Source organism: Cucurbita maxima, unplaced genomic scaffold, assembly GCF_002738345.1.
Source record: "Cucurbita maxima cultivar Rimu unplaced genomic scaffold, Cmax_1.0 Cma_Scf00003, whole genome shotgun sequence".
Classification (NCBI taxonomy): Eukaryota; Viridiplantae; Streptophyta; class Magnoliopsida; order Cucurbitales; family Cucurbitaceae; genus Cucurbita; species Cucurbita maxima.
This window is the reverse complement of record NW_019272019.1, coordinates 7,032,482-7,052,862: the sequence shown is the minus strand read 5'-3', so window position 1 is coordinate 7,052,862 and position 20,381 is coordinate 7,032,482. Positions and strand designations below refer to the sequence as shown.

The following is a 20,381-nucleotide window of genomic DNA, read 5'->3' as shown; positions in this document are numbered from 1 at the left end:
TATCTGCGCAACATTTTATTTGGGAAAATACACTAATGTGTGGGACAATCCGCCTGACGGCCCATGGGCGTAGGCCCACAAAGCCCATCAAGGCCCGATTGTCTGTTAAAGAGAGGAAGTTAATGGTTATCGGGGACCACATAAAATTTTTAAAAAATACTTAAAAGCAAAAACAATGGTCGTGTGTGTTGTAGGAGAGGGTGAAGCCCACGTGTAAAGGAAAAGACAGGTGGACGACTGGGTGCCACCAAGCGACATCCTATTGGCTGGATGATGTAGTACGCACAATTAGAATCATGCGTGGCGCCCAAGTTTAATTCTTTTCATGCACCCATTCTGATCCACACACGTGACAAGATCAGCCGTCAGAATTCAGTCGTGGGTAAGGAGGAGCACTGTAACAAGGTCCGCACCCTAACAAATCCCTCGTACCCCCGCTTTTTTGTTTCCTTGCTTGCTGCTTTAGTTCGAATAAACACGCGCTTTCTTCTCCGCCTCTGTCATTGTGCCTTCGCGGCAGTTTCTCTTTCAATCCCATCACATCCCCTCTCCTCTTCAACTTCTGTAATTTTCTATCCCTCCCTCCCTCCCTCTGTATATACTCTTTCAGTTCCTCATCTCTCTCAGTTTTCCCCGTTTAATGGAGGATCTCGAATTCTCCGAATATGACATAATAGGACAGATTGATTGGAACGACTTCTTTGATGAATTCCCAGAGGGAATCGGTGCTCGGGAGATGGAACCCCCTTCTTTGGGGGAGTCAACATCGCCTCTGGGGTTGTCTAACTCATCTCCTGATTCGATTTCTTCCTGGATCAACGAGATCGAGAACGCTCTAATGAACGATGATGAAGAGAAGGAGGTTTCCGTTCCTATTGACGATTGCTGCGATAGTTTTTTGGCTGACGTACTCGTGGACTCTCATGGGGGAGCCTCTGTAATCGACATCGATTCCAATACTTCCGATTGCAATAACGACTTTAGCAATTGCCAGAAAGAGGATGAAGATAAGGTTTCTCCCGCTCCTGCTGGCGATTACTGCGATAGTTTTATGCCTGAAGTACTTGTAGATACTCATGGGAGGTCCTCTGGGGTCGATGCTGTAGTTGACGTTCCGTCCAATGCTTCCGATTGCCGTGACGATTCAAACAACTCCCAGAAGGAGAAGGTCGACGCAGCAAACATCGACGATAGTGTAGACGAAGATGCCGGAGATCCTGTTTCCAAAAAGCGGAGAAGGTATTGCTACTGAATCTTTTGAGTAGGCATTCTACTATTTGTAATCAATTAGGAGGTTTCGCCATATTAGTTTTAAGCCTCGTTGAACATTTATAGTTTCTGCCACGTAGCTCTTCCATTTGTAGTGGTAGTGTAAGTGTTTGGTTTTCTCTTTTGAGATCAAGAATTAATTACAATAAGTCGCCATATACCCCCAAGGACCTTATTTCTCATCTGGGAGTCTTAATTCGAGATATCTGGTATGTTTGAAACACCAAGAACGCGGGTAGAAAGGGGTCTGTATGGGGGGCAGCCGCTTCTGTGGCATGAAACGTTTTGGTGTGCTTTCTCATCGATTACGATGCATATTGCATCCCTTCTCCCAATGGGGGAGGATAATAAATAATCGAATAACCGTGATCGAAGATCATTTTATTTTTTAGTAGAAGCTGACATAATGCATGAATGCCATTCGAAGGGATAACTGCAATGTATGAATTCGAATTTTCCAGGCAGCTGAGAAATAGGGATGCAGCCGTGAGATCTAGGGAGAGGAAAAAGATGTACGTTAAGGATCTAGAGATGAAGAGTAAATTTCTTGAAGGTGAATGCCGGAGATTGGGGCGGTTGCTCCAGTGTTGCTGTGCTGAGAATCAAGCCTTACGCTTTAGTTTACAGATGGGAGGCGCTTCTGGTGCTTCACTGGCCAAGCAGGAGTCTGCTGTGCTCTTGTTGGGTACGGTTTATCTTTTCTTATGTGTTTTTCCTTATCATTTCATATATGACAAAATTAAATTTTCTCTGCCGCTGTTAGTTTGGATGATTTCGCAAGGGAAATAATTGAATTGTTTATAAGGTAAAGTTGCAGATATTTTCCGCATCCATATTATTAGGAACTTTTGCTGCCTTGAGAGTAAGTAGATGGAGGGAGTAAATCTAAGGCCCTGTTTGATAACCACTTGGTTTTTGGGTTTTCGTTTTTAATTGTGTTTGTTACAACATCTTGATTGTGGTTTTCATCTTTCCCAGGTGATTTAAAACTACTGTTTTTTGTTTTCAAAGTTTGTCTTGGATTTGAAAACGCTCCTAGAATGTACACAACAAAACATAGAAAGCAATAGGTATAGTTTTATTTATCCTTCCTCTATTTGCTCACACACACACACACACACAATGGGGATGGTTTTGTGGAGGTAGGAGAGTGAAACTAAAAATTTTACTTTTAACTATACATCCCAGTTTAGAGGGTGACCACTAACCTCCAGGAAAATGGAAAATTGTAAAAGGGCACGCTTGGGGTGTCAATTTTGAATAAACTTGACTAGTGACATTATGGACCGAGAATGTTCAATGACTGCTTCGGCACTCAGAACATGAGTGATGAGACTACCTGTTTTGGTCTCTCTTTTGCCATCCTCATACATGCATTTGACTGCCTAGTGTGTAATAGGATAAAATTCATAAATAATAGTACCTTTAAGCTTTGGGTTCTTAGTATTAGATTAGAAAATCCTTTTTAAGTTCTTGTGCCTTTACACTATTAACTACTTTGTCGAACGTTTGCGTCAAGCAACTTATGTTTTAGATTGTTCATAATTTTGTTTTTAAGGTTAAACCCATTTTCTCTCTATGTGACTCCCTTTTTAAACGTTTACACTAAGCACTTGACGTCTTAGTGTGTGATATAAATTTATTTAAAGGTAAAACCCATTTTCTTTCTCTGATATTCCCTATTGGAGTTTCTTGTGTGAAATAAAGAATATTTTTGAAGTTCACGTTTCTTTACAGTTTATATTCTTGCCAATGTTTGCCTGATTAATCAATCCAACTGCCAAATGAAGTGGGACAATTTAAAACAACGAGGAAAGGAAAATAGTTGTATCATTTATTTATTTTTATCATTATCAATAGAATGTAATATGGACTTGAACTTTATACCTCCGAAAAACCAATCAAACTGATCACTGATCCATCCTATCCTGTCTTATCTATTGTGCCCATTTTGCCCTCGTCAAGCCGTCATCATCCCTTCCCATCCATCCACAACACATTACACGACCAACGCATCTATTACTACATGTTGAAATCCTATAACCATGGATGGAATTCATCCAACCCATCCCACTCCCTCCCACTTGTCCATCCATCCACAATACACTACCCTAGTAGATGTGTGCCTAACAAGAATCTGACTTTTCTTTCTAATTTGAAATCTACGGTTTGGAAGTAGCAAGTTTGTGTTGAGCGATGTATGTTTTACAATTTGTGATATACATTTAATTTTTCTCTTAAAATTCTACTTTTGTGTTTGTGTTCCATCCTAATGGACAGTCGCTTACTTCTTTTCGGTAGCCTGGCTATCAGTTTTTAAATGATGTTAACTTGATCTGTTAGTTGATTGAGCATCAGTTTTGGTTGATAAGTCGGATGAAAGGTGTAATAAATATTCGTCGTTGTCCTGCAGAATCCCTGCTGTTGGGTTCCCTGCTTTGGTTAGTGGGCACCGTTTGCCTGTTCACTCTTCCTCAACTCCCACAATCAACTCTGGAACCTGTTCCACGAGTAACAGTGGTGGAGGAGGAAGGTCCAGGAAGCGCGCCTTTCAACGGGGGAGGAAATAACAACTCCAGATGCTCGTACTCATCATTACAAACCAGAAGATGCAAGGCGGCTAGAACAAGGATGAAACTGAGTATGTTGGATGCGATACTGGCCTAGTGCAGCTTTGAAGTTGATATAGATAGATGTTGTAGGCTTTCGAAATGATTGTATGGTTTTGAGCGTTAAACTGGATGAACGGTCAGAGTGGGTGAATGAATAAACGAAATTGGTAACTTGACTTGCGTTCTATAGGGATGGAAAGGAAATAGATAGACGTGGAGTTGTCTAAAAGTCTAAATGCCGTATGTTTTGGTGCTTAGTTTATGTTTATCGAAAACCATGGTCGCAGTGATTTTCTTTTTGCACCCCATCTTATCCAAATTTTAGCCTGTACTTGTTTACCGTTTGTATCACTATTTATTTGAACATTGAGTTATTTTAAATTGATTAGAAAACGAACTTCAACGAAACTGTTCATTTGCCCATAGTCTTAGTTGATCAATTCGGAGCGTGGATGCGTTTGTGTGGACAGCTGATCCATTCGGAGGAACGTTGACGTTCTAAATTTGAAGATAAGACCGATGGATCAGCTTTAAATCTCTGAAAACCGTGTTAATCAATCTGATTAATTTAGTTAGGATAGTATTTTGGAAATAAAGAAAAGAAAAAGAAATTTTCTAAAATTCTATTCATATTCTATTTATCAGATGAAAAGTGAAGGGCGTGCGGATAAAAAACACATTAATATTTTGTTGGAAAGGAAAGGGCTTGTTTGTTTGTGCGGAATGGTAAAGATGATGGGAAAGTAGTTTGGGTCAGAAATGAGTTCATCCGTTACCCAATTTGTTCTGTGGTATTTGAAAGTGCCGTTTTCAGTGAGATTTTACAAATTTGGATTTTGATTGGGTTGGGGTGACGCGACGACCGACGCGTTGTCCACAAGCTCCTTCATAATACCTGCACCAATGGCATTATGGTCATTTCATCTACTCTATAAAATGGATCCTTTCGAGATCGTCCCAAGACTAAACCCCTCCATCAGTCTCACTCTCCTTCACCCGCCTCACCCTCAAGCGCGCCCTCCCTTCAACTCTCCTCATGGACTCTGATTATGGCATTCCTCGTCAGCTCTCCGACCTTCAGAAATTCCGCTCTCTCTACCAACCCGATCTCCCTCCTTGTCTTCAGGTTCTCTCTCCTTTTTCTTGCTCTTTCTTTTGATGCTCAGATCTGGGCACATGCTACTCCATTTTTCATGACCTATCCCTGGATCTCCCCTTATTCTTCTTTCTTTGAATTATTATCTACTTATATTTTCCTGTCGCTGCCTTTCGTAGTACTCAAGAATTATTTGATTGGATTCGGTAGTTTCTACATAACATTTGTGCAAATCTAGTTCGCGCCATACACCATAGGACTCTTATGATACGTTCATATACTTTAGGTTGTTCATACCAAATATTTTCTGTTAATGTAAATGGTTTGCTTTTGTTGCTCAACATGTTGGTTTAGTTCAATAAGTACAAGTACCAGTCTGCTTCATTCCTTTTACTAGTGAACCTCCTCCTTTGTGTTTAATCCATGTTCTCTGTTCCATACTTGATTTGTGGGGTGTGTGCCCGTCATGGCTTGTCTTTTTTTCCCCCCTCCTCTATTTGTGCTGAAAACCGAAACTTCCTGCTTTCTTGTGCGGACTTGGCTTAAGAACAGCAAATTGACAAATGTGGTACTGTTTAAATGAAGGGGACAATAATAAATATTGTAATTGAAAATAAAGCAAAACTAGCTACTTTTCCTTTGAAGTTGGTGGCTGATGCAGTGCAGCTGTACATTGTTAAATTTGGACGAGTAGCTTATATGTCCTCATTATATCATTCTACAGGGAACAGCGGTCAGGGTTGAATTCGGAGATGGCACTACAGCTGTGGATCCTGCTGATGCCCCCACCATTAGTCGGGCCTTTCCCCACACGTATGGTCAGCCATTAGCTCACTTTCTCAGGGCAACTGCCAAAGTCCCAGATGCTCAGATTATTACTGAACATCCAGCCATCCGGTGCGTGCATTTGGTGATTAATTTTCATTGCTTATCATCGCTAGAACTTCATATATTATTCAGCTAACTATCCGGATTTCCCCCCGTTCATTTTACATCTTTTCTTTTACATGCATGCGTGTAGACATAAATGTGGTGAATGCATGACCATTTACATTTCATTTGTGACTTTGAGGCTACAAAATAGATATATTGTATGGAAAGCTTCTCTCATTGGTTTGCTACCAACAGGGTGGGAATAGTTTTTTGTGGAAGGCAATCTCCTGGAGGCCATAACGTCATATGGGGGCTTCATAATGCTCTCAAAGTCCACAACCCAAATAGTATATTGCTTGGATTTCTGGGTAAGTTTTCCTCCCTTCTCGATATCGATATGTTTCTTATATGTTTCCTGAATCATGCACGTTGATGCTATGCAATAGTCAGTGCGGTATGATGATGGGTTCTTCCTGAGAACTAAATTGGTGTTTGACGCAGTTTTCTCATACTGCATCTATAATTATGTTTAATAACAAGTGATTTATGCGACTGATGTTTGTTGTGATTTGTGTTATTATCATTTAAACAACTGTGGTAGATTGAGGTACGATGTCATTTCTTTCAACAGGTGGCTCTGAAGGTTTATTTTCCCAGAAAACTCTTGAGATAACCGCTGACATTCTTTCGACATACAAAAATCAAGGTATGCAGTGGGTTTGAATACTCTATTTCAGATATTTAGATATGCAATGCTATATAGAGATTCTTTACATTAGTGGTATTCATGTTGCGTAGGTGGTTATGACCTATTGGGCAGGACTAAGGATCAAATTCGAACTAAAGAGCAGGTTAATGCTGCGCTTAAGACATGCCTAGATCTGAAACTAAATGGTCTTGTTATAATTGGAGGTAAATTTCTTTCTTTGGCTCTGCCTAACTGTTCTATTCACGTGTGAATTTTATGAGTATATGGTATTTCTGAAGGAGTGACGTCAAACACTGATGCTGCCCAGCTTGCGGAAACATTTGCTGAAGCTAAATGCCCCACGAAGGTAATCTCCGTCAGTTCAAGATAGCATGCATATTACTTTTTATTATTTATATAATTACAGAAATAGTTAAAATCCCTTAATGGATTTCAGTACTTTATATTTTAAATCTAGCTTTTAACTTCTCTTGTGGTATTTCATCCACAATGTGATTTTTCCTTCTTGCAATGCATTGATCGAACCTGTACTGAACCATGCAGGTTGTAGGTGTTCCTGTTACTTTGAATGGCGATCTCAAGAACCAATTTGTTGAAACAAATGTTGGTTTTGACACCATATGCAAGGTACAAATTTATCTGATATTTTCCAGGTGGTATCGTGATTTTTATATATGTTTTTTTTTATTTCCTTTTTGAGTCTCTGAATGCAAGAAACACTTCATAGTAAATTTAAATGGCTGAGAAACATCTTATTCTTCTTTCACATCTGTGGGTTTTCACTCTCTTTTTGTAAGCCTTGAAGACGGTTGGTTTAGCATCATATGATCTTGTGTAAGCGACTAAGTTCCCTGTTTTTTCATCATCAGGTCAATTCTCAGCTAATCAGCAATGTATGCACTGATGCCCTCTCTGCGGAGAAGGTAAGAAAAGTAGACGTTACTATTCCACAGTTACATTGATGTTGACTGACATTATTTAGCTTGATATTTGCTTTCCATTTTCCTTCAATATGATAAAAATAATCCTCACGCTCTGTAAATAAATTGCTACTGTTGAAAATTTTACGAAATATCTGTACATATGCCTTGTTTCCCCAGTATTACTATTTTATTAGACTCATGGGCCGGAAAGCATCCCATGTTGCTTTGGAATGTACTCTTCAATCTCACCCAAATATGGTTAGTTTTTCTTACATGATATTGTTTTATTTTCATTGAAGTTGCTTATTTGAAAGTTCTATGGTCATACATCTTGTCCAAAAATTATTGGCTATGCTCACTTGCAGGTTGTTCTTGGTGAGGAAGTAGCTGCATCAAAGCTTACTCTTTTTGATTTGACGACCCAGATATGTGATGCTGTTCAGGCAAGAGCACAACAAGGTCTCGTACAATTTATTGTGCCTCTAATCTCATATTTGGTCATAGTTTTCAGTTATCTGATTTTGTGTATTATGATCAGACAAGTACCATGGTGTAATCTTATTGCCCGAAGGGCTCATTGAAAGTATTCCTGAAATCTATGCCCTTTTGAAGGTTTCTTTTCTCCCTTTCCCTGGTTCATGGAAGCAACACTTCGACTTTTTTGTTGAAAAAACCACGCGATCTTTTGCTTGAAGTAATGAATTTTATTGCACTGCTCAGGAAATTCACAGTTTACTTAGGCAAGGAGTTCTGGTTGACAATATTTCTTCCCAACTCTCTCCTTGGGCATCCGCGCTATTTGAATTTATGCCACCTTTTATCAGGAAGCAGGTTAATGTTTATTTAATCTTCAAAAGTGATGGGATCTCCAATTTTGTCCATTCTAAGTTGTGAGGTCTTTATTAATGTTGTAACTTCATTGTTCCAGTTGCTACTTCAACCCGAATCAGATGATTCTGCTCAATTATCTCAGGTATTGTAGTTCTGGTACTTGTCTTAGATAAAAAGAAAAAAAAAGTGATCTGTACGTAGATACATGATGTCCTTCGTTCTTAATTTTCTTTAGATTGAGACGGAGAAACTTTTGGCTCATCTTGTGGAGGCTGAAATTAACAAGCGTATGGTAAGACGTGCTACATTTGCTTTTATAATGATGCTTTGTTTTTCTTTTGGTGTAATCCTTGTATTTCCTCTATGGGCATCCCCCTGTGGGGATATCTAACACGACTTGTCTTTTGGCCTGCCATCTCGAGAGGGTTTTTTTAGGAAGAGAAAAAGTATGCCTATGGTTTTTTCAGTCGTCGGACTCTGATCTCCAATATTAATTGGCTTTGATCCTTTGAACTGTTTTCTTGAAAATTATCTGATTGTTGTGTATTGCGTTTTTAACAGAAAGAAGGGACTTACAAGGGGAAGAAATTCAATGCAATTTGCCACTTCTTTGGTTACCAGGCTCGGGGATCTTTACCTTCAAAATTTGATTGTGACTACGCCTACGTATGTGATAATTAACAATCTAGAAGTCTGATAAGCATTTTCACCTTTAATATGAACTTTAGCATAATGTTTGAATGTTACATTTAATTCAGGTTCTTGGGCACGTCTGCTACCATATCTTAGCTGCTGGCTTGAACGGATACATGGCTACTTTAACTAACCTAAAAAATCCTGTAAACAAATGGCGCTGTGGTGCTGCCCCGATTGCAGTTGGGTTTCCTTCTTTTCATGCTGTTTGTTCAAGTTTAACCAACTTCATAGTATTGTGGTTATCATTAGATATTTGTCTCTTGTTGATGCCATTTACGTCTGGTGACAATGCCAATCATATAATTGCTTCTCTGATGAAACACAGGCTATGATGACTGTTAAACGTTGGGCTCAAAATCCCGGAGCGTCATCCATTGGAAAACCTGCAATTCACCCAGCAACTGTGGATTTGAAAGGGAAAGCATACGAGTAAGAGTCCATATCCCCCCAACTATCCACCCGCAACCAGTGAAAGAAGAATGCATTCGCTTTGATAATTCCAACGGTTTGACGATCTGAGATAGACTCACTCACGGAAGTGTATTTTTGTTGCAGGCTATTGAGACAAAATGCGAGTCAGTTTCTTATGGACGATCTCTACAGAAACCCTGGACCTCTTCAGTTTGATGGTCCTGGTGCCGATGCTAAGCCCATCTCTCTGTGCGTTGAGGACCAGGATTACATGGGCCGCATCAAGAAACTACAGGAATATCTTGATAAGGTGCGGTTCTTCTTAAGATCATTGGTTTTGTCTGAATATTCATTGAATTAAATTTTTGGTACTTCTGAGAAACCCTATTTAGTTGAACTATTGCGATATTTTCTATTACCTTCTGGCTGTTTCTGAGAAAACCTGCTTCCCTGTTCACTTCAGGTCCGAACCATTGTAAAACCAGGGTGTTCGCAGGAGGTCCTTAAAGCAGCATTAAGCGTCATGGCATCAGTGACCGACGTTCTATCAGTTATGTCTTCCAGTTCGTTTAGTGGAAAGGCATCATTAGAAGGGTAATAAACATATTTTATGTCGTGTTTAGGGTAATAAACTCCCAGTTGGCTTTGGTGACAATGCCGTGTTCGGTGGTTTTCTAAAACCCTGTTTACTTCAGCTAAGCGGATGTGACAATTACAGATGAGTTTTCAGTTTTCAATTTATGGTGCAGCATTTTTCTTGAATAAGAACTCGAGGTATGTTAGCAGTTTTGGGAATAAGTACTTTCATCCTTTTCACTAGTAAGTTTGGGTTTGAAAAATGGAAGATGAACATTTTTTATCTCCCTGTTCCTTCTCCCAAGAGGCTTTTAAGTGAACCGTCTTGGATGTGCATATCATTGTGTCCATATATGGTTCGTTCCCAATCTGTTATGCCGTACTTTGAGTCAGAAGTTTCTTGTTATTTAAAATTTGTGAAGGAAGAGAGTATACGTGAACATATTTTGGAACGCTTTTAAATTAAGAAACTTCCACGTCCTTAATTTTGTTGACCTGGTAGCAAAAACTATTTAGCAAATGAACAATCGATCTAAAACCAACAGTTACGTCTGGTTGCGTTACTTTGAGCACAAAGCAATTAAATAAATTGAGCAGGAAATATTGGTTATAAGCGTTTAACTCTTAAAATGGGATGTTGCAGAGGTGTGCTGATATACAATTGTGATTCTGAAGAGAAGTAAAAGAAAGAAACATGGTTAAATTAGGGAAAACGATCAATAAGTACTTAGATTCTTACTGTTCTTGTCTTCGATGGTAGGGATATATCCTTTGTGGAATAAGAGATTCAGTTGATCAACAAAAAGCATGCTTTTCATTTGGTCTAATTGCTTAAATTCCTTCTCCATCTGCAAGTCTACCTCCTCCAGACGATCAAGCTTATCTACAGCCTCTTTCATCTGTTGGCAATAAGTTCCAATATTAGCGATTAACACAAACTTCTCATCTTACCACAATACCAAAGACTTACTTGGACGTCTAGTATATGAGATATTGCTTTCTCCACAGCCACCTCTTCTTTCTCAATCTGTGAGTTTGCATCCACCGAAGACACACTAAATGAGCTCCTAGCAGTGCTGCCTCCACAGGATACAACGTCGTTTCCTGAATCAGAACAGAAGAGATATGACAATCCCATACTACCTCAATGACAAATATACTTCACATTAGCAGCAGACCACTCTAGAAAACCACCATATTATAGAACAAATTGAAATTTGAGTTTTATATGAATACCATATATCAAATGTATACAAGTTGATACATAATGAAATAGACTTCTACAATTTCCAGCGTTTGCTTGGGAGGTAATCCCGTAACAATGAATTTCTGAAAATTTTAACATAACTTGGTCAGTATAATTATGTGTCCAGAAGTACCTATCTTATGTTGGTGTTCAAACTGCCAAGTAACGTTGCATAAATAATAGAAATAAATTTGAAGAGATTTTTGTGGGAAGGAAATGGTACAGGAACGCCAATTCATCCAAATCAACTGCAGAGCATCATATCACTGCCAGGAAAAGGAAGACTTAGGTATTGAAAGGCCCAGGGAAAAGAAACTAGGATTTCACCCGCAAAACAAGTTTGAACATTCTCCATTAGGGACGAAAAACCGTAGCATAGTCATATCTAGCAGCAGATACGGAATAAGGTTGAAACTGGTTGGTGCAACAGAGACTCAAATTAGGTACATTTATCTCTCTGCATCCGTAATTAAAGAAAAAAAAATTGGCAGGGAAATAAGATATCAACTTTTGAAGGACTGAAAAATTGCAAATAAGATTTTCTAAGTACACTCTTAAACCCAAGCATCGACAGGCAACACACGAATGAAATGGGGTAAAAATTCTCCAAGGTTCTGGCCTCATGGTGAAAAGCTTAATAATTTACACCCTAAAAGTCTCACATCTAGAACTAGGCATCAGAGCATGCAAGATCTCTTCATGATGTTGTAGGCTGGGGTCCAATACGGAGGTTATATGGAAGAAGCTACAACTTTCTTTCGGTGCAATTGAGATAGCACCTAACATGTGCTATTTTATAGCCTTAAATTCATGCTAGTTCCGTTGCTCTCACATGTCTATTTATCCGAATTGTAGGGATTGAGCAATTTAGAGCAAATCGGGGCGTTTTGGAAGGACGGGGACCAAAAAGATGCTAATTTCACATAATTCGAGCAGTCGACTCATGGGAAAATGGAGTCCAACTAAAAAAAATCTCAAGGAGGAAGCATCAAGACGCTAACTGGGTATCAAGTCAAAATGCCCAACAACGACAATTGTTTTGAATACCTGTGATCGATTCTACAATTGGATGCAACTGTACCTTTGAATTGGAAGTTCGGTAAGATTTAGTTTCTCCCCTGCACTTATCTGTTATTTCTTTGTTTCCATCGTTCAAGTTTTAAACAACTAACCTCCGTTACCTCTTATTGAAATTTAATTATAATAAATTGATTGTCTGGATCCCTTGGAATATCGATCTGGTCCACTATTTCTACAAATTATAACAGGAAACCAGTTTTTTGATCTTGGCAGGCCTCGAGAACCCAACCAGTCACGTTGGTCATAATTGTTTGTATGAATTGTTTAAACATTTACATGTAGCTGATGTTGAGATGGCAAGGTAAAGAGGAATCTCAACAACTACTGTGGGGGCCAAAGCTCAAAGGGAAGACAAAGATGCTCGTAGGTGATCCGGTTAAAGCTTATCAAGGAGCATGGTTAGGAAGAATTCCTAGAACTTTTAAAGGAAAGATAAACTTTAGTTGTTAAAGCTTATTACTTTGGGAGTGTGGTTAGCAAGGAAAATTTAATGAAAAGAAAGACTTGAGTTGATATTTTGTTTGGCTAAATTTCCATCACTCTAGATGTACTCTGTGAATATATTTTTTTTAATTAATTCCCTATCTTATCAACTCCTGCGAGCATTCTTGTTTGCATTTTTTGGGGCAGCATTTGTATACTTAGTGTACTTAGTAAAAGAAGAAAAAGAAAACTCATAGAAATCGTAAAAAAATTTCAAAACATATTCATAAATTATAATATAAATTTCTAACATGAATATGGCTCAACGGCTAAAATACCAATTCTTTCAGAAGTTGGAGGTTTGATTCCCTATCTCTAAATGTGTTGAACTCAAATTATAATACAAATTACAAAACAAAGAAATAGTTAACAAACATGCTGAAGAATGAAAAAATTGAACATAAAATATCAGATACACCTTGAGTTAGCCACTTATAGAGTTAACATCAACATGACCCTGAATTTTTCCTTTGTGGCACAATTCGTAAACTCATAATCAGCAAAAATGAAAGCATAGATCCAATAAAAAGAAAAAGAAGATGCGCAAAATTTGGCCCCATGGCACCACACAGAACACTTCAATGATGCAAACTGACAACCAGAGAACTTTTTTTCTATCATTGAAATGGGACTATTTCAAATGGCTGAAAACATCATACGAAGCATTACTATTTGCTCCATTAAACCAAAAATTCTTTGAGAAACGTTTTCCAGAAGAGACCATTTAGATAGAAAAACTCATATACAAGAAAGGTACTATGGCTGAAATCTCATTACTTCATGGAAATGGAGGTCTTAACAAGTTTTTTGTCCCAGTGGGCGAAGAACGAAAAGGTTGGATAGCTTTCTTCAATCTCATTGGAAACTATCCCTTCTTGTCCACTAAAAAACCAAACCATCAACCAAACTCAAGATCTCATAGTAGAAGACAAGACCATAGACACTTCCATCAACCAAAACGACTCTCGCTTGTTAATAAGAAGTCGCCACAAATGACATGCAAAAACATACCTTTCGATCCTAAACAAAAAGGCCAAGACGACCAACAACGAGTTTCCCCACTCTTTCATTCATATTGTATGGGATGTGATAGTGATTATCACTAAAAAAAAACAATTTTACGACGATTGGTTTATGATAAACAGGAGAACCCAATCTAGCTCAATGACTTTTGTCAACTGAACCCCTAAAGAGAAGACAAGGCAATTCTCTGTTGCGGACAAAAGAGAATGTCTCATTAATTTGTAATGAAAGACTGGCAAAAAGTTGAAAACTACACTTTGAAAGTAGAACCTTGGTCTAATGAGAAGCACTTGAACGACCCAATGGTTCCCTCGCATGGAGGGTGAATTAAAATAAAAAATTTGGCTTTCAATCACTCGGACATTAAAATTTTGAAACACATAGGAGATGCCTGTGGAGGTTTTGTTGAGATTTTGATGGAAGCCACCATTTGTATTAAGAAAAACTCGTGGGGTTTCATACCTGCAGAAGTCTCGATATCATCATCTTCCAAGATATCATCTTCCAAGATTCCGCATCGTGTCTACCCCCTTCAGGGAAGGGCAAGAAGGCTGGCACATCGTCCGGTGTCTGGTTTTGATACCATTTGTAATGACCCAGACCCACCACTAGCAGATATTGTCCTCTTTGGGCTTTCTCTTTCAAGCTTCCCCTCAAGGCTTTAAAACGCGTTTGCTAGAGGAAGGTTTCCACACCCTTATAAATGGTGGTTTGTTCTCCTCCCCAACCAATGTGGGACATCACAATTACACTAGCTGATATTAACAAATTTTGGACTATAGGAATCTATGGTCCTGTAGATATCAAGAATTACAGGACTTATCAGTCCTTGCCTAGTTACAGAGAATTGGTTTTTGGCGGGTGACTTCAATATCTCTCAAAGGGCACATGAAAATTCCAGTGGAAAACCTAAACTCATTGACCTTCCCCTCAGTAATGGACTTCATACATGGTCAAACAACATATTTCCCCCTACCTTGACACTCATCGATAGATTTCTAGCCACAGCAGTACCGACGATGTTCAAAGACTGAATAGACCTACATTTGATCATTATCTCATTCTAATTCCATGGGTTGCTGTAAATGGGGCTCCTCGCCTTCCGATTTGAGAATATGTGGTTGAACCATTCTAAATTTTTGCCAATGATAGAATACTGGTAGAAGAATAAGCCCTTCCATGGACGGTCGGGACACGATTTCATCAACAAACTTAATAGACTAAAAGAAGTCTTAAAGAAATGGAACAAGGAGGTTTTCGGTTGTATTTTCACAAAAAGAAACCAACTACTAACTGAAATTGCTCTCCTTGATTAGATAGAGGAAATTGAATCTATCGCACTAGTTCAACACAAAAAAAAAACTCATGAAATCAAAACTTATTTCATTGGCAGGAAAGGAAGAACAATCTTGGAGACAAAAATGTAAAAAAAACGAAGAATAATCTTGGAGACAAAGATGTAAAAAAAACGATGGTTAGAGGAGGGTGACATAAACTCCAAAATTTTCCATTGTATCATGGCTACAAAGAAACAAAAGAGTACCATCATGGAAATTCTATCCACAAAAGGCAGAAGTTTTGTAACCGAAAAAGAAATTGTCTCAAAATGTGCGTCATTTTACACGTCCTTATACACAAAGAACAATGCTCTTTGCGAATTTCCCCATGATCTTGAGTGGAGTCCTATTAATCAATATCAAGCTACCGCCCTCGAGGTTGTTTTCACCAAAGAAGAGGTGCGAAAGGCAATTCAACATCTGGGACCCAACCATACTATAGGACCAGATGGTTTTACCTCAGAATATATTAAAAAATGTTGAAACTTTATGAGAATTGATATCGTGAAAGTATTCAAAGATTTTTTTCGAAACAGAGTTATCAATGGCAACCTAAACGAAACATAGATATGTCTACTCTTAAAGAAATTGGATGCCCACACTGTTGTAGACTTTCGTCCAATAAGTCTCACGACTTAACTATTTAAAATCATAACTATCAAAATGTCTTAAAAAGGTTCTCCCCTTCACAATAAGAGCACAACAAACCGCTTTTGTAGAGGGGCGACAAATTCTCAATGCATCCCTCTTGGCAAACGAACTCATAGATGAATGAGAGAGAAAGAAACAAAAAGGTGTAGTCATCAAACTTGACATGGAAAAGGCCTTCGACAGGTTAATTGGACTTTCCTTGAAAACATTCATGTGGCAAAAGGCTTTGGCTCAAAATGGCAAAGGTGGATGAAAGGACGCATCTCATCCACAAACTTCTTCATCAGCATCAATGGAAGACCGAGAGGGGAGGTTTATGTAACACGAGGTCTCTGTCAAGGAGATCGACTATCCCCTTTTTTTTCATCATGGGAATAGATTGCTTCAATCGCCTACTGGCAAAAGCAGAATACGAAAGGCAGATAAAAAATTTTCAAATTGGTAATGAAGTCTTAAGCATCAACCACCTTCCGTTCACGGACGACACAATCCTCTTTTCTGACTTGTAGATGCCTCTTCCATAAAAAAACATGATTGAGACGGTAAAAACCTTCGAAGGATTCTTTGGACAAAATATCAATCTCCAAGAAAAAAAAATAGAGACCATGGCATCAAATATTAGCACAAAGATTATTGAAAAATTTTGCTAGCATTTATGGTTGTAAAAAGGGAGAACGGTCGAATATGTACCTAGACTACCTTTAAAAGGAAACCACAAATCTTTTGTTCCTTTTGGAAGTTGTTATACTTCAAAAGGCGGAAGACTCACTCTAGTACAAGCCACATTATCCAACCTCCTCACTTACTACATGTCTTTGTTTGAAATGCCCCAAAAAGTGGCTGCAAATATAGAAAGATTATTCAAAAACTACTGGTGGAAAGATGACCCACACTCGATGGAATATTATAAATCTCCTGAAAGAAAAGGGAGGTTTCGGTCTTTTCTTGATAAAGAAGAACAAAGCTCTCCTCGCGAAATGGATGGAGATCATCATGAAGAAAAGACTTAGTGGAGAAATATTATAAAGGCCAAATATACTCCTAATCAAACAAAAATCAACCCCACGGAAGGCTGAGAAGTACATCAAGAAACATCAAAACCTCATCACTAACTGAACTTTCCATACATCACTCTTTCTCCAGCAAATTGGTGTCCAGCACAAGTGAAAATTTTCAACAAAAAAAAAAAAGATCCATCACTCTTCCTCCAAATTGGTGTCCATTGTGCAAGAAAGAAAATGAATCACAAAAACACTTATTTATGCCATGCATGTAAGCTCAGAATTTCTGGACAACAATTCTCAATATAATCGAATGACATCTCACATTTCCTAAGGATGTAAAGGATCTATTGGACATGGCCTTAACGTACCATCCTTTCAAGAATCCAAAAGCCCTACTATGTAAAAACCTCATCATGGCTTTATTTTGAAATTTGTGGAAAGAAAGAAATTAGAGAATATTTGCAGAAAAGACAATCTTTCGACAATGTTGTTTACCAAACTATATTTTGGTGTAAACTATCTAATATTCTTACTTCCTATAGTTATACCTCCCTCGTTACAAATTGGAAAAGTTTTTTGTAAACACCATAGATATTACATCCCTTTTATAAATTTCAATCATCAATGGAATTCTCATATAAAAAGATAAGTATTCCTAGTAGATGATCAGGTCAACTTCAAATTGCAAAGAAAAAGATAAGCATTCAAACTTCAATAAACTAAGAATTACAGTGAAAAAATTCATCAACAGAAACAAAGCTAATACCTTGGTCTCCTATATTCCTAGCGACAGCTGTGGCAATTTCCCCATCTCCTCCAAAGCCCATATCAGAAAGTTTAACCACAGCTGCATGGGCAGCTGCTTCTGCTACCTCAACACCCACCAAAGATGACAAAAAGGCAGCCTGAGAGCATAAATATCAATTACATGATGAGATCTCTATTCATATAGCAAATGAAAACCATAGACAGTTTTGAGTGACCAATAGGTCCAATACCAGTTTCAGGTCCATAGATATTCTTGGAAAATTACTGCAGAGGAAAGGTATACATGTAATGCAGAAGAATGGTATGCTACAAAAGTCAATGGAACCCGTAGTTAGGTTAACTAGAATTATGGGCTTGTCCACGCTAGTTTGTGGTTCGAACTATAACTTGAGTAATTTGATTTTTTCAAAGAAATTAGTTCGAGTGAAGACAACTAACCCAAGTTCATCCATTAAAAGAGCATCTCTTGTGATAAAATACATAAGCCATCTCTAATTTTTGATTTATTAATAGCCCAATCCAACCCACAAAATGTTAAAAAAAAAAACCTATAAAAGAAAGGGAATTACAATAGAAGGCATCAAACTGATACACAGTTGTTTTACCTTTGCCACCACTCATATGCAAATCAGACCTCCAATACACGCTTCTTTTTGCACGTGAATAGGACTCCCATAATACAAGGTGTTGGTGAAGTAACAAACGTGTAAGCAGCTAGTGCAAGCTAAAAGAAATGACTACCACCAACACTAACCTGAGCCATTATGGGATTACTTGCATCTGCCAGAGGAGATAGACGGATTCTTTTACTAGTAAGAGGTGTACTTTCTAATGTAAGATCGGCACTGGCATGATCCTTCACTACAGTTCTGCCACCAACATTTCCGGAATCTGGATAACCAAGAAACTGCTCCCCCAAAGGAAGCTTCACAAAATGGGCAACACATTCCCTTTCAGTTCTGCCACCAACATGTTGTGCGACCTTTTTCCAATCATCACCATGATGCGTCAAAGCTTCAAGAAGATGCAAAGTCTCCTTATCAGTCCAATCTGTTCGTGTCTCATCATTGATCTCAACACGTCGAAAATCTGAAGAACTAACACCAACTCGATAGTTTCCACGAACATAGCACCTCGCACAAAGCGTCAAATCAAACTGTACAAAACAATGACCAGCATATTAGTTCGAATATATTAAATTATATCAATTCATTTAATGTCCATTTAAAAAGGACAAGTCTATCCAAGTTCCAAATTCATCATATCACCAAAAACAGTTAGACAACCTATCCAGTAAAACCACAATATGTCAACAAACATTCTAGCGAAATTTAAACAGGAAGATTAAGAAAATGAACAGATAAAAAGCCGAATCAGAAGGCGTTTGACAAATTAAAGACCAAAATATCTTTAGCTGCATCGCTATCTACAATAAATTAATCCGGCCGCCTCGGGACCTAATAAACTACGCCAAGCTCCCTCCCAGCGATCGAAAGTTACAACTACTTGAAAAATCATGAAATTAATACATACCAAAGAGTCGAAGACTTGCCTCGAAAATACTTGGAAATTAGAATACGCTGAGGATGGAACGGAACACAAACTCATTCGCGGAAACAAGAAAACAGATAGACGAGACTATACTACATTCACCATGCAAGTGAATACGAACCTTATCGCATGCAAAGCAGGCGATGCTACAAATAGACTTGCAACCACTGCATACTCTCTTAGAAGCGTCTTTAGGAGCTGAAGAATCTGCGGAACTACCTCCAGGTTCACCGGTGTGCGAAGCGGACGAATTAGACTTCGAGTCCCGGTCCTCCCACTTGAGCGGTTTGTTCAGGACGGACGGCGAGTAATTGACGAGACCCCAAGCCTCGAGAAAATCGAAAACCCTACGAATAGATCCTACATCGGCAACGAGCGTCTTTCGGACATCAGTAAATGTGATCTTCTTGGAAGGGCATTCTCTGAAATTCTTGACAATAGCATTTCGAAGGTACTTGTAAACCCTAGGGTTTTTAGAGGGCGACCGTGAATTGAAGAACTCCGGAAGGAACCGAACTTCGCACTCGTGAATGCCGTTCCAGGAGAACCATCCTGGGCGAGAAAATAAGGGAGCAAAATAACAAAACTAAGAGTTAAGATCGAAAAACAAGAAGCTGAAGGGGTTGCAGAGAATGCAGGAAGGAATTTATACTTACTGGAGTAGCTGGGAAGATGAACTGGATCGGGAGAGGCGGATTGAGGGAGGTCCTCAGGGCGAGGGGTGGAAGCGGGAACGGCGGCGGGGGTCTTGCCGGAGTCAGATGAAGGAGTGTCGATCTTAACGGGAGGGGTTACAAGAGTGGGGGAGGGCGAAGGCGTAGGTTGTTTGGCAGAAGCATCCGTGGGGGGATCTTGGACCGGTAAATTAGCCGCCATGGATATATACAAAGAACAAAGCGTCCGACGATGAGGAAGTAATAGAGAAAGGAAGCTCCGGCGAGCCTATCGGAATAACAAAACGAAGTTGCTGACCATCGCTCGGCTCAGGCGAGGCGGGAAAGCAAAAAATGGAAGCAGTGGACGCGGGAGCCCAAATATATGGAACAAATATATGGAACAAATATATGGAACTGGGCTGGGCTTTGCTTCCTTCAAGTCGTACCATTGGAAGAATACCATAGAAAAAATAAATACCCTCTTTCATTTGTCTAAAAATTCAAAAAACATAATTGTAAATGTAGCTTTATTTAAATAAAAACTAACAAAATAATCATAAACAGCCAAATAGAAACACACATCTCA

The 20,381-nt window shown here is 38.8% G+C and overlaps 3 protein-coding genes across 3 annotated transcripts; 2 read left to right on the top strand and 1 right to left on the bottom strand.

Moving 5' to 3' along the window:
- The first annotated feature begins 474 nt into the window (after window positions 1-474).
- Window positions 475-4,268, top strand: LOC111474594 (bZIP transcription factor 60). Its single transcript, XM_023119601.1, has 3 exons — window positions 475-1,239; window positions 1,731-1,954; window positions 3,683-4,268. The coding sequence occupies exons 1-3, from the start codon at window positions 641-643 to the stop codon at window positions 3,934-3,936; spliced, it is 1,077 nt and encodes a 358-aa protein (XP_022975369.1). The 5' UTR covers window positions 475-640; the 3' UTR covers window positions 3,937-4,268.
- Window positions 4,269-4,832: 564 nt separating this feature from the next.
- LOC111474521 (pyrophosphate--fructose 6-phosphate 1-phosphotransferase subunit alpha) lies at window positions 4,833-10,329 on the top strand. The gene is made up of 19 exons (XM_023119574.1): window positions 4,833-5,007; window positions 5,702-5,874; window positions 6,106-6,218; window positions 6,482-6,556; window positions 6,649-6,762; window positions 6,838-6,905; window positions 7,103-7,186; window positions 7,429-7,482; window positions 7,660-7,740; window positions 7,848-7,941; window positions 8,021-8,094; window positions 8,203-8,313; window positions 8,411-8,455; window positions 8,549-8,605; window positions 8,875-8,979; window positions 9,072-9,188; window positions 9,335-9,438; window positions 9,565-9,730; window positions 9,884-10,329. The coding sequence occupies exons 1-19, from the start codon at window positions 4,918-4,920 to the stop codon at window positions 10,016-10,018; spliced, it is 1,860 nt and encodes a 619-aa protein (XP_022975342.1). The 5' UTR covers window positions 4,833-4,917; the 3' UTR covers window positions 10,019-10,329.
- A 256-nt stretch (window positions 10,330-10,585) lies between these two features.
- LOC111474552 (SWI/SNF complex subunit SWI3B) lies at window positions 10,586-20,186 on the bottom strand. Its single transcript, XM_023119588.1, has 6 exons — window positions 19,796-20,186; window positions 19,261-19,691; window positions 18,343-18,744; window positions 17,587-17,725; window positions 10,967-11,100; window positions 10,586-10,895 (listed from the first exon to the last, which is right to left on the bottom strand). Exons 1-6 carry the CDS (start codon window positions 20,013-20,015, stop codon window positions 10,713-10,715), a joined length of 1,509 nt encoding a protein of 502 aa, XP_022975356.1. The 5' UTR covers window positions 20,016-20,186; the 3' UTR covers window positions 10,586-10,712.
- Between the last annotated feature and the right edge of the window lie 195 nt (window positions 20,187-20,381).

What these genes read in the sequence shown, in the direction of transcription:
- LOC111474594 (XM_023119601.1), top strand. Translation starts at nt 641, where the DNA reads ATGGAGGATCTCGAATTCTCCGAATATGACATAATAGGACAGATTGAT. An exon ending in GTTTCCAAAAAGCGGAGAAG is followed by an intron (nt 1,240 to 1,730) that starts GTATTGCTACTG and finishes CGAATTTTCCAG; the next exon opens with GCAGCTGAGAAATAGGGATG. An exon ending in GTCTGCTGTGCTCTTGTTGG is followed by an intron (nt 1,955 to 3,682) that starts GTACGGTTTATC and finishes GTTGTCCTGCAG; the next exon opens with AATCCCTGCTGTTGGGTTCC.
- LOC111474552 (XM_023119588.1), bottom strand. Translation starts at nt 20,015, where the DNA reads ATGGCGGCTAATTTACCGGTCCAAGATCCCCCCACGGATGCTTCTGCC. An exon ending in CCTGCTTTGCATGCGATAAG is followed by an intron (nt 18,745 to 19,260) that starts GTTCGTATTCAC and finishes TGTTTTGTACAG; the next exon opens with TTTGATTTGACGCTTTGTGC. An exon ending in TAGGAATATAGGAGACCAAG is followed by an intron (nt 11,101 to 17,586) that starts GTATTAGCTTTG and finishes GTTCTGATTCAG; the next exon opens with GAAACGACGTTGTATCCTGT.
- LOC111474521 (XM_023119574.1), top strand. Translation starts at nt 4,918, where the DNA reads ATGGACTCTGATTATGGCATTCCTCGTCAGCTCTCCGACCTTCAGAAA. An exon ending in CTGAAATTAACAAGCGTATG is followed by an intron (nt 8,606 to 8,874) that starts GTAAGACGTGCT and finishes CGTTTTTAACAG; the next exon opens with AAAGAAGGGACTTACAAGGG. An exon ending in GTGGTGCTGCCCCGATTGCA is followed by an intron (nt 9,189 to 9,334) that starts GTTGGGTTTCCT and finishes GATGAAACACAG; the next exon opens with GCTATGATGACTGTTAAACG.